Raw genomic sequence first — 15,111 nt, 5'->3', positions numbered from 1 at the left:
AATACGTGTGTATAGAGGCTGTTTGTGTAAACCTGAAAACAGAAGAACTTCCACACACTGTCTTGCTCACTGCTGAAATATTTATTAAATCTCAACGTTTGAAGAAATTTGTGTACAGTTTATTGACACACCGTAGTAATCCCGACTCCAAATGAGACATGCTCCTGTACTGAGTTGGTTTCAAGTTTCCACAGTGCAATGGCGATCCTTTTTTGAATGGTTACACGACGGCGATGTCATGTCACCCCAGTTATGGTTGCAATCGACGACACAGGTACAGAAACTTGTCCTTAAATCCTTAAATTCTTAAGGGGAAAGTTAAAACCACGGTGTACCCAAACGGATGGAGAAACACAACGCATTCTGTAGTACTCGCATATCTGAAACATACACAAAAGGTGCCAATAATAAGTCGATGTAGTTTACAGTAACATTATTCCCACTTGTGATTAACTTGAACGTATATAGGCCTACTAAAAAATCTTACCATTCTCTTTGTGCCCGATGACGTGAATCGTCTCATCAGTCATCTCATGGTCAATCTCCACGATCATTCGTAAAATCCATTCACTTTATTCGTATTGCAACTCGACTAGCATTTCGGGGATTTTTAACCAGATTTGCTACTACTGCTAGTCTCTTCCACTGTTGACTCAATTACCACATTTGTAAACCAATAAATCATGATCAACAGCAACACAACTTTAATCTCCTCCCTGGTTGCTGTGATGTTGCAGTGTCACATAAATAATAAAGATGCCTGTCTGTCTGTATGGTGCATACGTCAAAGGACTAATTTGCCCAATCTTTGCGGGTCTTTAGACCGCTGTGTAAATGCACACAACAATGGGCTGAAGGAACCCTTTAGTTACTTGAATAGCAGTTCCTGGGACTCATAGTTAGGGGTACGTTTTGGTGGAAACGCGAATCCTTGGAGATTCTTAGGCCAGTTGAACCATCCTCATCACTGTGCCTGGGGTCAATATAGACACATGTCTTCTTCCAGGCCAGTTGAACCATCCTCATCACAATGCCTGGGGTCAATATAGACACATGTCTTCTTCCAGGCCAGTTGAACCATCCTCATCACTGTGCCTGGGGTCCATATAGACACATGTCTTCTTCCAGGCCAGTTGAACCATCCTCATCACTGTGCCTGGGGTCAATACAGACACGTCCTCTTCCAGGCCAGTTGAACCATCCTCATCACTGTGCCTGGGGTCAATACAGACACGTCCTCTTCCAGGCCAGTTGAACCATCCTCATCACTATGCCTTGGGTCAATATAGACACATGTCTTCTTCCAGGCCAGTTGAACCATCCTCATCACTGTGCCTGGGGTCAATATAGACACATGTCTACTTCCAGGCCAGTTGAACCATCCTCATCACTGTGCCTGGGGTCAATACAGACACGTCCTCTTCCAGGCCAGTTGAACCATCCTCATCACTATGCCTTGGGTCAATATAGACACATGTCTTCTTCCAGGCCAGTTGAACCATCCTCATCACTGTGCCTGGGGTCAATATAGACACGTCCTCTTCCAGGCCAGTTGAACCATCCTCATCACTGTGCCTGGGGTCAATATAGACACGTCTTCTTCCAGGCCAGTTGAACCATCCTCATCACTGTGCCTGGGGTCAATATAGACACATGTCTACTTCCAGGCCAGTTGAACCATCCTCATCACTATGCCTTGGGTCAATATAGACACATGTCTTCTTCCAGGCCAGTTGAACCATCCTCATCACTGTGCCTGGGGTCAATACAGACACGTCCTCTTCCAGGCCAGTTGAACCATCCTCATCACTGTGCCTGGGGTCAATATAGACACATGTCTACTTCCAGGCCAGTTGAACCATCCTCATCACTGTGCCTGGGGTCAATATAGACACATGTCTTCTTCAAGGCTGTTTGTTATCATCCCCAGTTGCTTTGAAGTTATTAAATATTGCCCTGATATTGGAAATGAGAATTTTCAACTATCAAGCTATTTTCTCATTGCATTTTACTGATTTGTGCAGCTCAACAAACTTTTGTTGGTCATCATTACTGTATTCTCGGGTCTTTCCCATATTGACGGATGACTATGGGAATTTGGCCTTTGTGTCACCTCATATTTATACACGAGTGAAACGGGAAGTCATGGCTTTCCACTTAATCACTCATGTGAAATCAAAAATGTAAAACATGAATGGGAATATACAGTTAGATTTTATTTTATTTCTGGGGAAGGGGGGCAACAACTGTGGGACATTTTATTTTTGTGAATAATATATCATTTTTTAACAGCCTGTTTTGCTCATTTTTACCAATGGTGCCAATAACAGTAGAGTGCTCTGCAGGTCTGCTTACAACATGTAATGTCATAGTTATAGGGGAGAAAGTTAGATACATATTTTCAAAGAAATTATAAAAACGATTTGATTATTGTTGTTTTAATGTTAAAGTGTTTCTTGTAGATATACTACCTGCTGGGACCCTGTATTGTAGCCTAATTGTAGTGTAGCCTAATGTGTTCTCTCTTTTTAATATATTATTTAAAACTTGAGCCTATTTCTGCTAACATGAGCAGTAAGATGATTTAACACACATCACACATCATACCGAAGATACACAGAGAAACGTGTTTAGTGAAAAAAAAAAAAGAAAGATGGATATGGTTGTTTGAAGTTAAATGACTTTTATTACAGTAACCACTACAGTCACCCAGCGTACAGACTTACAGTAAGGCTTTACCATTCCTTTCCTCAAAGTGTAACCTCTTCAAGGCAGAGCCAAACACATGTAAACTCTCTAGAACACACACACAGTCAGACATTAAACGTCACTGCAGCTGCTTTCAGTGCATTCTGGAATTTTCAGGCCTGCCCTGTTGGCCAACAATCCTACTTCCTTACTGTGTGTGTGTGTGTGTATTTGTGTGTGGGAGGGGTTCATGGGGCACGGGGTGGGCTTGTTTTCGGGGAATGGAGAACGATTGCGGCGCACTGAAGGAGGGTTCTCCCAGCGTGGGAAAGAAGAGGCTGGTCTCTCTCTCTCTGACTCTCTCTCTCTGCAGTGACGGGACTGGGCCTTACAAGGGCTGAAACTCCCAAACACAAACTTCCAACTTTCTGTGGCTTAGTTACTGTGGGTTACCATAGTTTGAAATAGGAAGAACGAGCAGCCTCTCTATGTAGCTTCAGTGTTTTGCTGGTTGTAGTAGGAGTTCCTCTTGTTGTGCTGGGACTGGGAGGAGATGGGCAGGAGCTGAGGAGTTTTTTCTCCCAGACCGGCCAAAGCAGAGCTACAGCAGAGCCGGATAGGGCAGATACTATGTATCTGTCTGGCAGTGAGGAGTCCGATGTGGTGAGTCCTTTTACAGTCTCCACTCCATCACCTATACATACTGTAAACATACTTAGCCTGCTTTATGTGAGGCGCAGTATCAGTATGCTGCTCGCATTCTGCTGTTGCACTTTCTTTCTTCTCTTTCTCTCTGTTACTCTCGGTCTTTAGCACTTTACTCTATGAACAATGGAGGAATGTTCTGGAATGCTGAAGAATTCATTTTCTCTGCCAAATTTCAAAGGGCGTAATCTTGGACTTCCTATTTTGTTTTCTTAGAACTTTTCCTGGAAGTAATTTGTTGCTCGAGAGTGTTGCCGCTATTATGCACCATGTGAAGAGGGTCATTTTTGGGGTAGCAGTTTTTTTGAGCATCTTGTCTAACTTTGAGATTTAATGTTACTAGTTTAAAGTAGAAAGCTGCTACAATCCCTGTTAAGTTAGAAAAAGAAATACCTGGGACATGGGTCATGCCTGGTCCTCCGGTTACAGAGACTGTTTGGATAGTGAACTTTCAGAAGCCCACTTTCTTCAACCACGGCTCTTCAGAACTTATTTTCCCCTGGTTGCAATCACAAATGTTTGCTATTGAATGTCTAACTTTAAAGCTTTAAAGATTGATTTGATTGAGACTTTAGGAAAGGATACATTTATCCTTTCTAGGTTTTCTACATAGTTTGGATTTACTAACTCTATTTTAGCATAATTTAGGCTGTTATGTTTACATTGTAGTTTGTTTAGTTACCTCTAAACCTCAATGGAGGTAGTAGGTAATTATGATTTTGTCCATGTACAGAAATAACCCATCCTGCTTCAAAGAGCTGCATCACATACACGAGGCATCCCAAATGGTACAGCTGTTTACACATTTTCTTGATTGCTAAGACACTTTTAATGCACAAAATGCTAAGGCTAATATTTTTGTAAAACACAGTTCTGTAAACACAGTTCTCCACAAAAGATGCAACATTAATTTGAATAAATGTCAAACTACATTTAAAAACCAACTGAGGCTGGGTAGCGGATCCAGCACAATGTCAGTATGTCAATATGGGTATCAATAGTAAGAATATTCAAAAATAATAATGTAGCAAAGTTACAATGCTATACCAGCCTGTAGTTCAGTATTACAGTACTATATACAGTACATTGTATGTGTAAAAAAAACATTGCTTTGTTCTTGCAGTGATTTGTTAGCTTAGTTTTTATATAACTTTTTATGTGGAGATGAATCTACAATTTTGTCTCCACTATATAAAAACTATATAAACGTAAATGTTGGTACACTTACACTATTTGGTATGCAGTTGTCATCTCCTCCACAGCCAATTAACATTGTCCACTTGAAAGGTTGGCCATAAAGTGCATTACTGAGAGTGGAGCATTATTAAAACTATATGGCCTTTTTGTACCACTTTTTGTGCCCATGTGCCTGTGTCTTTGACTCTGTATGTGACATATGGTATTGTGTACCTTCCTGCTACCTCACGCGTGTTTGTGTGTGTGACACAGAGAGAGAGGGATGGAGAGGGACGTCTGTCTCTTCCCATTCTGCTGCTGTTTGCTGTTCCAGTCAATGACTCACATACTGACAACTATAGAATTACATTTGGTTCTTGTATGTGTTGATTGACAGATGTGCATTTTAATGAGGGACATATGAGAATGCTATAGAAGAGAAAGGGCTTGAGGGAATGGGAGAACCACTTCCTCCATGGGGAATATGTAACACTACAGGCCAACACATCAATATTCTGTTCAGAGAGCTGGATGTGAAACGTTTTTACATTACTGACAGACCTGCTTTGTTCTTTACTGTACTGGAGATGAATGTGCTCTGGAGTTATGAATCAACATATTGATCCGTGTTCCAACCGATGACGGTGGTCGGAAACTCCATTCACTGGTACACATTGGCGCGTGTTGTGTGTGCGCGAGCGTTGGGAGTAGTCCATCTGACTCAGCCTGTTGTGCAGGGCATCTCTTTGTGTACGTCATGTAAAGTGACTGGTTCCTATTTCCTCACACCTTAAGGAACAGACAGGTCGGAATAGAGCTGTATATTACATTACAGTGTTGTTACTGCACTCAAACAGCTGGCTGCATGGGAGCAGAATGACCCTAGACAGCAGTACAGGACAGAGTCATTTCCACTGAGTCCAGACAGCTGTGACGTACACTGTACCAGGTTTGTTTTTTTTCATGGCTCTTTTGTTCTGGTTTTGACCACTGCTCCAATGAGAATGGACATGGAAGGACTGGGACCAAATAAAGCAAGGGTATTTAGAACAAATAAAGATTGTTCTGTAGAAAACTCACATTCACACCAGCCTAGAGGCGAAAAGCTGCAGCAGCCCGTCTGGCATTTGCCTGAGCTGCCATACGGCTGGCCCATTTTTGAGGCTAGAGTTAGTAAGTCTCAGCTGAGTGAGTCCTCTCATCCAGCAATTATCAATCATCCACAGGCGCCGCCCGGCTCCTGACAAACTATTGATGATGCAAGCACTATGAGCAAGCACACCACCCCCCATGGCCTGTTCTCCCTTAACCTATTCCTTTTATCAAACCCTATTCCTTTACCAGCTCCCTGCCCATTATGTGGTATAACACCCTCTCTGCTGCCTCTAGTGATGTGTTCCTGCGTGGTCATCTATTTTGTCTGTTCGGATTGGTGCGCCTGCTTTAACTCCTTTCCCTAGCATCTTGTAAGTGCACTGCTTTTCACCTGAGCCCTGCGTGCTCCGTGGAGAACAGGGGACCATGGGAGGTGGCGGCCCTGCTCCTTGGGACATTAACGTTTGAATGACAGCTGGTGAGTCAATCACCTCGATGCGACGGTGCACTTACCTAATGCACAGACAAGGACGCTTGGCACATGGAATGCTGGGTAAACACTTTCCCTGTTCCTTCCCAGTTCCCTGAGTGTCACCTTGACTTCCACGCAGGCAGCCGGGCTCCCTGCTCCACCACCAGAGAAGCCATTACCTCGGCACGCGTTCCTACGCACTCGCGCTTGGACACGAATTAGGGAGACGTTCAGGAACGCACACCAACACCCGCGCACTCACACATTCTCTCATTCTGCCAGTTTCTTGCGTTATCGCTCACCTCATCAAATGTTCTCACCTTTATCTCTCATTTCTCTGTCTGTCACATTCACACACACTTCCTCTTTGCTTCGATTCTTCATTGATCAACTTGGGTGTGATTGAGCGACAGAACATGTTTTGTCTTTGTGTGCCATTGTCTTTCCACAGTGAGATGTGAACTTCACAGAGCTTGGTGCCTCGTTAGGTTTTTTTATGAGGGTCCTGCCTTTCTACTAGTCTTTTCTAGGCAGTAGGCTTCTTCATTTGCATTTCTTGGTCCTTGGGGTTTCATGCTGGATGTCAGTATGAGCACTTTGTGACAACTGCTGAGGTAAAAAGCCATTTATAAAATACATTTGATTGATTGATTGATTCTTGCTGCAGAAGGGGACAGTCATCTCTGTGCATGGGATAATGATGATTTAATAGACTTTGTGTTTGCTATGAGTGATGTAACATTGACAGGCAGACGGCTATGAAGCATTTGTTCCACTGTATAATGAAGACAGTGACAAAAAAAACACTGGCTGGCTCACTGTGGGCGCTTCCCAAATGGCACCCCATTCCCTACATAGCACGCTTCCTTTGACCCGTTCAGAACTAGTGCGTTTGGGATGCAGGCTTTGTTCCTGAATGTCAACACCACTGTCTGTCAAAAGATGTTGAAAAAAAGCACAATGTAATATATGGACATCCACTGATTTTATGGACATGCTGTGGGATAAAATACTTCCATCTTTTCATGGCACTAGTTCTAAGAATGGGATTTGACAGTTTTTATAGAGCTTCCTTCTATTCTCAACCTTCCAGGTTGGTAATGCTAGTGGTGCTTGCTAAAATTCAAATTCCACACCCAAAAAAATACAGGCATTGTTATATTAAATGCATCCCCGCATTGACATGTTATTCATAATGTATTAATGAAGGGAAACTGCCAGGGATGCACTTTCTTATCCTTCCTACTCTTCCTGGGAGGGCTGAAGAGTCACCGGCTGTCCCCGGAGGGGAGGGGAGGACGGGGAGGGTGGGGAGGGTGATATGAGGTGGCGAGAGAGAAAGAGAGAGAGATGGGCTAATATAATGGAAAATGAGGGGAGGGGGGAGAAGAGGAGCGGAGAGATGTGCTGTGGAATGGAAGCCGAGGATAAGTGAGGGACAGAGGGAGTTAGCAGGGGGTCAGGGGAAGGGGAGCAGAAGAGAGGAGCCAGGGTATGCAAAGAGGTGATCAAGGAGCGATGTACTATAAACAATGTACCATGTCAAGTCTCAGGAACACGAGAGAACATTTCAGCTTTGCACTCATTCTTTATTTTCCCTTAATCAAGCCTGGAAGTTATATAGAGATTTGCACACCTATTTTTTTTTAAAGCATTTGACGTCACAGCCTTCACTCTCTTGTCACAAAAAAAACACCTTTTAGAATAGTCCCTGTTGTCTATTAATAACTACCAGTGCTTGTAAAATAGAAAACAACGGGTGATTCCCTAGTGAAGTATGAATGCCCTCTGCAGAAGGGAAAGCTGACATTGCCCGGGGACTAAGGCTGCTGCCACACAGCCCTGTAGAGCCACACGGCCGTTCAATGCTTGTAATTAGCCGTAGTGAGTTGTTATCTAAAGCGCTGACCACCATGCGATCGCACCGTGTGTGGTTTCCTTGGTAGAACCACCCAGAATGATCAATAAGTCCTTTTAAGCAGTCCATTGTCCAATCTCTGTCTCACACACACAAACTCACTCACAGGGAAGCGTGTCGTCGACTCTATCGCCACACATATGTAACTTTATTGTGTCTTCCTTTGTTTAATCGGCCCACGCGGGGCACAAACCAGTGGTCACAACGACAACAGTCACCTATGATGGGCTGTTTATGACCGCCCCACAAAAGCAAGGGAGACAATCACGCTGAGGTCTCGGAGAGATCAACGTCGCCGATTGACCAACTAGGAGTGCGCGCCGCTAATCGGCTAGCTGATCTACACCCAATATGGGTCCACGAACTCTAGACACAAACGCACAAACGTCCCAGCATGACCCTCGGTCGACTACGTCAAGCAGCCAAAGGTTTTTCTCTGTCAGGCTGATTCCAGGTGGGCGTCCCGTCCTTTAAGCAGGCAGACAGACACCAGCCTAGCCAAGGCCTGTCACTCAGGCCAAAGGGCACAGAACTCCCTGTGGAAAACCTGTGCCACACACTGGGGGCTAACGATGCCTCACGCTGGCTCACCCGCCGTTTGACTATATCAAAGGCTTTAGGTATTGTGCTTCTGCGCACTTCTCAACGTTGCCGCCTTCTCCAGTTTCATAGCTGTCACTTGTGGCGCCGGGTGGTTAGCCAAGTGTAGATATTTCCACAAAGCTGTATTGTTTCTCTGCCATTGTTAGTAGTGATGGGACCATCAGAAACAGCCTAGTTTCTGAGCTGTTTGTGCTCTTGCTGTCATTGCGCAGAACCGGTAGAGTCATTCAAATCTATCCCTCAATGGTAATTTCCTCGCTCTTTAGGTTAATTGTTCTTGATGAACTAGAATTATATTCTTCTTCACCCAGCCTTTCATTTCATGTAGGAGGGTGCTAAATCAGCATGTCATCCGCCCGAGCTTCGTACCTAATTGCGCTCCTTGTTTAGCGCACTGCGTTTGACCAGGGAAGATATGGACTGTTTGAGAGTAGAGCACTGAACAGGGAATAGGGTTCCATGTGAGGTGCAGCCTAGAGCATGTTGACATGATCGCTGGGCAGGCGGAACTGTGGCATTGATTGGTTATGACAAGTAGGACTGATTAGCATGTCATATTCTCCCCTTGGAGAATGTCTGCTAGCTGTTAGCCAAACTTCTACGCTCTCTCAGTCTAGATCCGTGTAACCTCTCATTGCTCTCATGACCTGTGGTGACCAGACCAACGATCTCACTCACCGTCTCACTGCTTCAAGGGGTTGGACTGAGTAATCCAGCTCTGAAATGGAGTTGCTGACCTGTAATTTCTAGAAAGGCATTCTCACCTGAAAGCAAGAGTCTTAAGCCATACTAAAAAAAGGAAACACCCAGAAGGAACTGTGTGTGCTTGCTAGTCCTGAAGTATTTATGATGGTGAAAAATGTTGTAGGCGTATTCTTGTGAATTACCAGGGATCCTCTGCACTTGGCTTTTTTTAGCGACAGCGTCTCTGAAGTTCAGAAGAACATCTATTTTCAGTCTCTCTCTCTCTCGCAGCGGGCCCGATAGCCTAGTGGTCAAGACCGTTGGCCCATTAACCAAAATCCCTGAGCCAAGTGGAGGAGTACAGGGCATGCACACAGGGCATTCACCACTAGAGAGCCAAAGGCATGGCACTGAACTTTGGACGGACGTGTTTGTGCGCCTGTGCGCAACTATATATTTTATAATGTACTCATAGCTCAATATAGTCAACAAACATGAACCCATCACCAAATTCACACAAACACACACACACTCAAACAAGCCCTATGTACTGGGCATCTTTAATCACAGCAGAGACTCCAGAGCAGATGGAACAACTGTGAATAGAAACATGAGAAAATGAGGGAGGAGGGGAGGGTGGGAGGCAGTGAGAGGTAAAATAAAGGGAGGGAGTAAGAGACAGAAATAAGGCAGCAGAACAACAGATTCTGAAAGGCAGGAGATCCGGTGTGAGTGAGAGAGAGAGCGCCAGATCCATACATTGACAGGGTGGGGAGAGCCGGGAATGCGTGCGGCAGGCACCCTCTTAGCATCAGCGACTGTCGCATCCTCACACTGATCATCCCAGGATCCAGGGAGGCGTGCTGTCATCTGTCCCCCGAGGAAGGAGCATGGCAGCGCAGCCTGCGGACCAAGGACGACATGGTGGGAGACGGAGCTGCTGGGTGACCGGGGCGTGAGAAGCAGCAACAACGCCGCCACCCTGCTCACTCTGCCCAGGCAGCCTTGGCACCAGTGGAGAGAGAGGAGACAGGCGGAGAGGCGGGGGCCGGGCTGCTGAGATTATGCATCCGGGGGGGGGGAGCTCATGTGGAGAGCCTGTAGCTGGAGCGTCGCTTGTAGCAGTAGCTTTTCAACTAACTGTAGCGTCACCAACGGTAGCAGTAGTGGTTAGAGATAGCATTTACAATAAAGGTGTCGTCGGTCACACCAAAAGTTTGCCCTAGCAACGGTAGGTGTTTTGAAGAGGCAGGACTCCAGGCATTTACTGTCATAGGAGGGATACCTAGCAGTGGCCCAGGACACTGAATGACCAGCGTGGCTGATGAAGGCCACCTGGATTCGGCTGCTGAAAAGAGCAAAGGGAGGTCGTGCCAAGAACTCAGATGACTGTGTAAGCCAACTTCACATACACTTACCTGTGTGTGTGTGTGTGTGTGTGTGTGTGTGCGTGCGCATATAATTTACATCATGTTTAGGGGTCAGGGTGATTGGGGTTTGTGGTCAGGGTACTGTGGGGATGATGATGATGATGAGATATCAGCACTGTCAGTGTGCTCATCATCTTGGTACTGTCACTCAGGGTAGCTCAGACCCAATACATCATTCTGGACTTTATCAGTTAATGTATTCAATCCTGTGTTTCCAGATTTCTGTATAATAATAAGACCTAAAATCACTTGCACATTTTACAACTATATGTTTTACTTATTTTTTTTCTGTGTTGTTAAATGTGGCTAGTGTAAGCGAACAGCTGAATAATATGGGTGTATAACTGTCATTACAAACTTTAATGTAAAAATGCTGATTGGCCAGCTTGGCCTTTAGATTGCTGATTGGTCAGTTCATCATCCTTGGAATGTTTGTGTTAAGTCATGTTTTGAGGGCGTGTTTTAGAATTCTTTGCGTTTGTCCACCAGCACATGTCGAAGATACAAAGAGACATGCTAGATTGGTGTGGTGGTTATAGGTTATGGCTAGAGATATGTCCCAAATCACACTTGGTCAAAGTGGTGCACTACAACTGGAATTTACAATGCTTAACTTTTCTACTAGATAATATAATCATTATTTAACCCTGTGGGGAATTGTTTTTTGCAACACTGTATAAAATGCATATGGAATGTAGACATACGGACAATAAATCCTGCTGAAATGTATATCCAAATGAGATAAATGATTAATCAGTAGGCCATAGTACATACAGCACATTCAAAAAGTATTCAGACCCCTTCACTTTTTGCACATTTTGTTATGCTCCAGACTTATACAAAAATGTATTTAATAAAAAAAAACGAAATTATTTATACACAATACCACTTTGTGAAAAAGCAAAAACAGCTATTTAATTTTTATGCAAATTCATACAAAAACTATGAAAACAGAATATCACATTTATATTAGTATTGACAGTGGGGAGAATAAGTATTTGATACACTGCAGATTTTGCAGGTTTTCTTACTTACAAAGCATGTAGAGGTATGTCATAGGTACACTTCAACTGTGAGAGACGGAATCTAAAACAAAAATCCAGAAAATATCATTGTAGGATTTTTTTATAATTAATTTGCATTTAATAGCATGACATAATTATTTGATCACCTACCAACCAGTAAGAATTCAGGCTCTCACAGACCTGTTCATTTTTCTTTAAGAAGCCCTCCTGTTCTCCACTCATTACCTGTATTAACTGCACCTGTTTGAACTTGTTACCTGTATAAAAGACACCTGTCCACACACTCAATCAAACAGACTCCAACCTCTCCACAATGGCCAAGACCAGAGAGCTGTGTAAGGACATCAGGGATAAAATTGTAGACCTGCACAAGGCTGGGATGGGCTACAGGCCAATAGGCAAGCAGCTTGGTGAGAAGGCAACAACTGTTGGCGCAATTATTAGAAAATGGAAGAAGTTCAAGATGATGGTCAATCTCCCTCGGTCTGGGGCTCCATGCAAGATCTCACCTTGTGATCTCACCAATGATCATGAGGAAGGTGAGGGATCAGCCCAGAAATTCACGGCAGGGCCTGGTCAATGACCTGAAGAAAGCTGGGACTACAGTCTCAAAGAAAACCATTAGTAACACATTACACCGTCATGGATTAAAATCCTGCAGCGCACGCAAGGTCCCCCTGCTCAAGCCAGCGCATGTACAGGCCCATCTGAAGTTTGCCAATGATCTCTGTAATTGCAAACAAAAGTTTCTGTACCAAATATTAAGTTTTGCTTTTCTGATGTATCAAATACTTATGTCATGCAATAAAATGCAAATTACTTACTTAAAAATCATACAATGTGATTTTCTGGATTTTTGTTTTAGATTCCGTCACTCACAGTTGAAGAGTACCTATGATAAAAATTACTGACTTGTACATGCTTTGTAAGTGGGAAAACCTGTAAAATTGGCAGTGTATCAAATACCTGTTCTCCCCACTGTATACCCTTTGCTATTAGTACACATTGATTGATGTCCAGCTGTGGTAAATTAACTTGATTAGACTTGGAAAGGCACATACCGGTCTATATAAAGTCCCACTGTTGACACTGTATGTCAGAGTAAAATCCAAGCCATTAAGGTGAAGGAATTGTCCACATGGCTCCGAGAGAGGATTCTGTCGAAGCACAGATCTGGAGAAGGATACCAAAACATGCCTGCAGCATTGAAGGTCCCCAAGAACATTGCCCTCCATCAATCTTTAATGGAAGATGTTTGGAATCACCATTTCCAGAGCTGGCCACCCGGACAAACAGCCATTGGAGGGAGAATGGCTTTTCTCAGGGAGGTGATCAAGAGCCCTGATAAAACCAAGATTTAATTATTTTGCCTGAATGCTAAGCAGCACATCGGGAGTAAACCTGGCCATTGCCATCCCCACAGTGAAGCATGGTGGCAGCACAATTCTGTAGGGATGTATTTCAGCAGCAGGGTTTGAGAGATTACTCAGGATCTAGGGAGAAGCTGAATGGAGAAACATTCAGACAGATCCTTGATGAAAACCGGCTCAAGAGTGCTACGGACCTCAGCCTAGTGTGAAGGATTCCAACAGGACAACAATTGTTTTGGAAATTTCTCTAACCAATGTATTCTCACTGATTAAAGGACTGAGAGCCCCTTATGTGCCAAGAGAATTTCGTCTCTGTATTTCCTCATTAAAGAGTTCTGATCGATGGAATTGCCATCACACAATCCTGAGAGGATGCAGCAATGGCTTCAGGGCAAGTCTGTGAGTGTCCATGAGTGGCCCAGAGGGAGCCCAGACAAAAACCTTCCCCATCCAATTTGACAGAGCTTGTTTGGATCTGCGGGGAAGAACGGGAGACACCCACAAATGCAGGTGTGCCAAGCTTGTAGCGTCATACCCAAAATGACATGAAGCTGTAACTGCCCACAAATGTGCTTCAACATATTACTAAGGGGTCTGAATACCTGAAATGGAAATGTGTTTTTAAAATAAATGTTGAAAAAATGCTTGGTCAGTCTGGAGTATTGTGTGTAGATTGTTAAGGGAAAAAACATTTTAGAATAAGGTTGCAATGTAACAAAATATGGAAAATAAGTCTCTGAATACTTTGATCTACCAATCTTTTATATTTTATCATCTGTACCCTCAGTACTCTCCACACAACATCACTTATTGGCCCACTAAACCACGAGTGGAGGTTTACACATTCTGAAGCCATATTGCCGCTGAGCAAGTAAAGACTGTACCCCAGTACCCTATAACATTGCTCTGAGACACACTGCTCAAACCCCTGGTAAAGAGGATGTCAGGGTGTCAGTACATTGTGGGCCTTCATGTCATTAACAACCTCTGGCCCTGTTTGCTCGACCCACAGGACCCTCAATTACAGAGCCGGCTAGTTTTCTAAACACATTTCTTTGAGAGACATTTCCACAGCAATGGTATTAAGGGTGTGACGGTGAGGAGATGTTCAGTCTTCAAAGTGTTTTCAGGAAGGAGGTAAGAGGCGGATACGGAAAACATTGAGGATAATGCATAAAGTATCAGCGGTTATATTTATAGACATGCAGGAGCGAAGAGACATGGATAGTTAATGAGCAATGTCTCAGCTCTGATGCGGGAGATGAATATGGATAATATTCATGATGAATTTTTCAAGTGGGACGCCAGGTACGGCTACACGATAGCTCATGCAAAGTATCTCCCCTCTTTTTGGATGGGATGCTTGGGTAGTTTTAATGAGCCTGGCAGAATGGAAGTGTGAGCAAGGGAGGTTGTTTTGATCCCAGACATAGGGGAACAGAGCGGAGTGTGATGGTGCGTTGAGATGAATTATCTGAGACCTTGTGCGACTGGAAGGGTACATTGACTTCAATTTCTCCACATTTTGTTGTTTATGCTTTCACTGGTGATTGATTAAAAATTTTTTTTTTGTGTACACGTTTCTCGCTTTTTTCTTGGTATTGGGCATACATTTACGGCAAAAAAGTTAATGAATTGTAAAATGTATTTCATCACATGACAATATGTGGAGAAAGTGAAGGGGTCGGAATACAAAGGCTGCGTAAGGGACTTCAGTGCCCTTTGCATTAAAAAAAAGCATAAGCCTGCCTGATAATTACGTAACAGGGCTATGAAGTTGAACATAATGTGCAGCCGGCCGGCATCATAACCTTGAGTGTGTTACTGTCTGCTAGTATGTCTCTGCCTGTGTATACTCACTATATGAGCAGAGACACACAGACCTTTACATTACCGTGTGTACCTGTGTGTTCCTAGACATCTGTGTGTATGTTACATTCTGTGC

At 43.9% G+C, this 15,111-nt stretch overlaps 1 protein-coding gene across 10 annotated transcripts in view; it reads left to right on the top strand.

Annotated features, from left to right (window-relative positions):
• cacnb2a (calcium channel, voltage-dependent, beta 2a) overlaps positions 1 to 15,111 on the top strand; it is a 132,906-nt gene that overhangs the window by 64,345 nt on the left and 53,450 nt on the right. The window contains exon 1 of one of the 10 annotated variants that reach the window (XM_010905760.4): positions 3,005 to 3,351. The exons of 7 other annotated variants lie outside the window; for them this stretch is intronic. In XM_010905760.4, the coding sequence (XP_010904062.2) occupies positions 3,319 to 3,351 (33 nt within the window). In that variant the 5' untranslated portion in view covers positions 3,005 to 3,318. Of the gene's footprint in view, positions 1 to 3,004; positions 3,352 to 10,477; positions 10,735 to 15,111 lie in introns of those variants that run through there. 2 more of the 10 variants (XM_010905756.4, XM_010905762.4) reach the window with 2 other exon arrangements.

This window comes from Esox lucius, chromosome 21, assembly GCF_011004845.1.
Source record: "Esox lucius isolate fEsoLuc1 chromosome 21, fEsoLuc1.pri, whole genome shotgun sequence".
NCBI lineage: Eukaryota > Metazoa > Chordata > Actinopteri > Esociformes > Esocidae > Esox > Esox lucius.
This window is presented reverse-complemented; position numbering and strand designations above follow the sequence as displayed.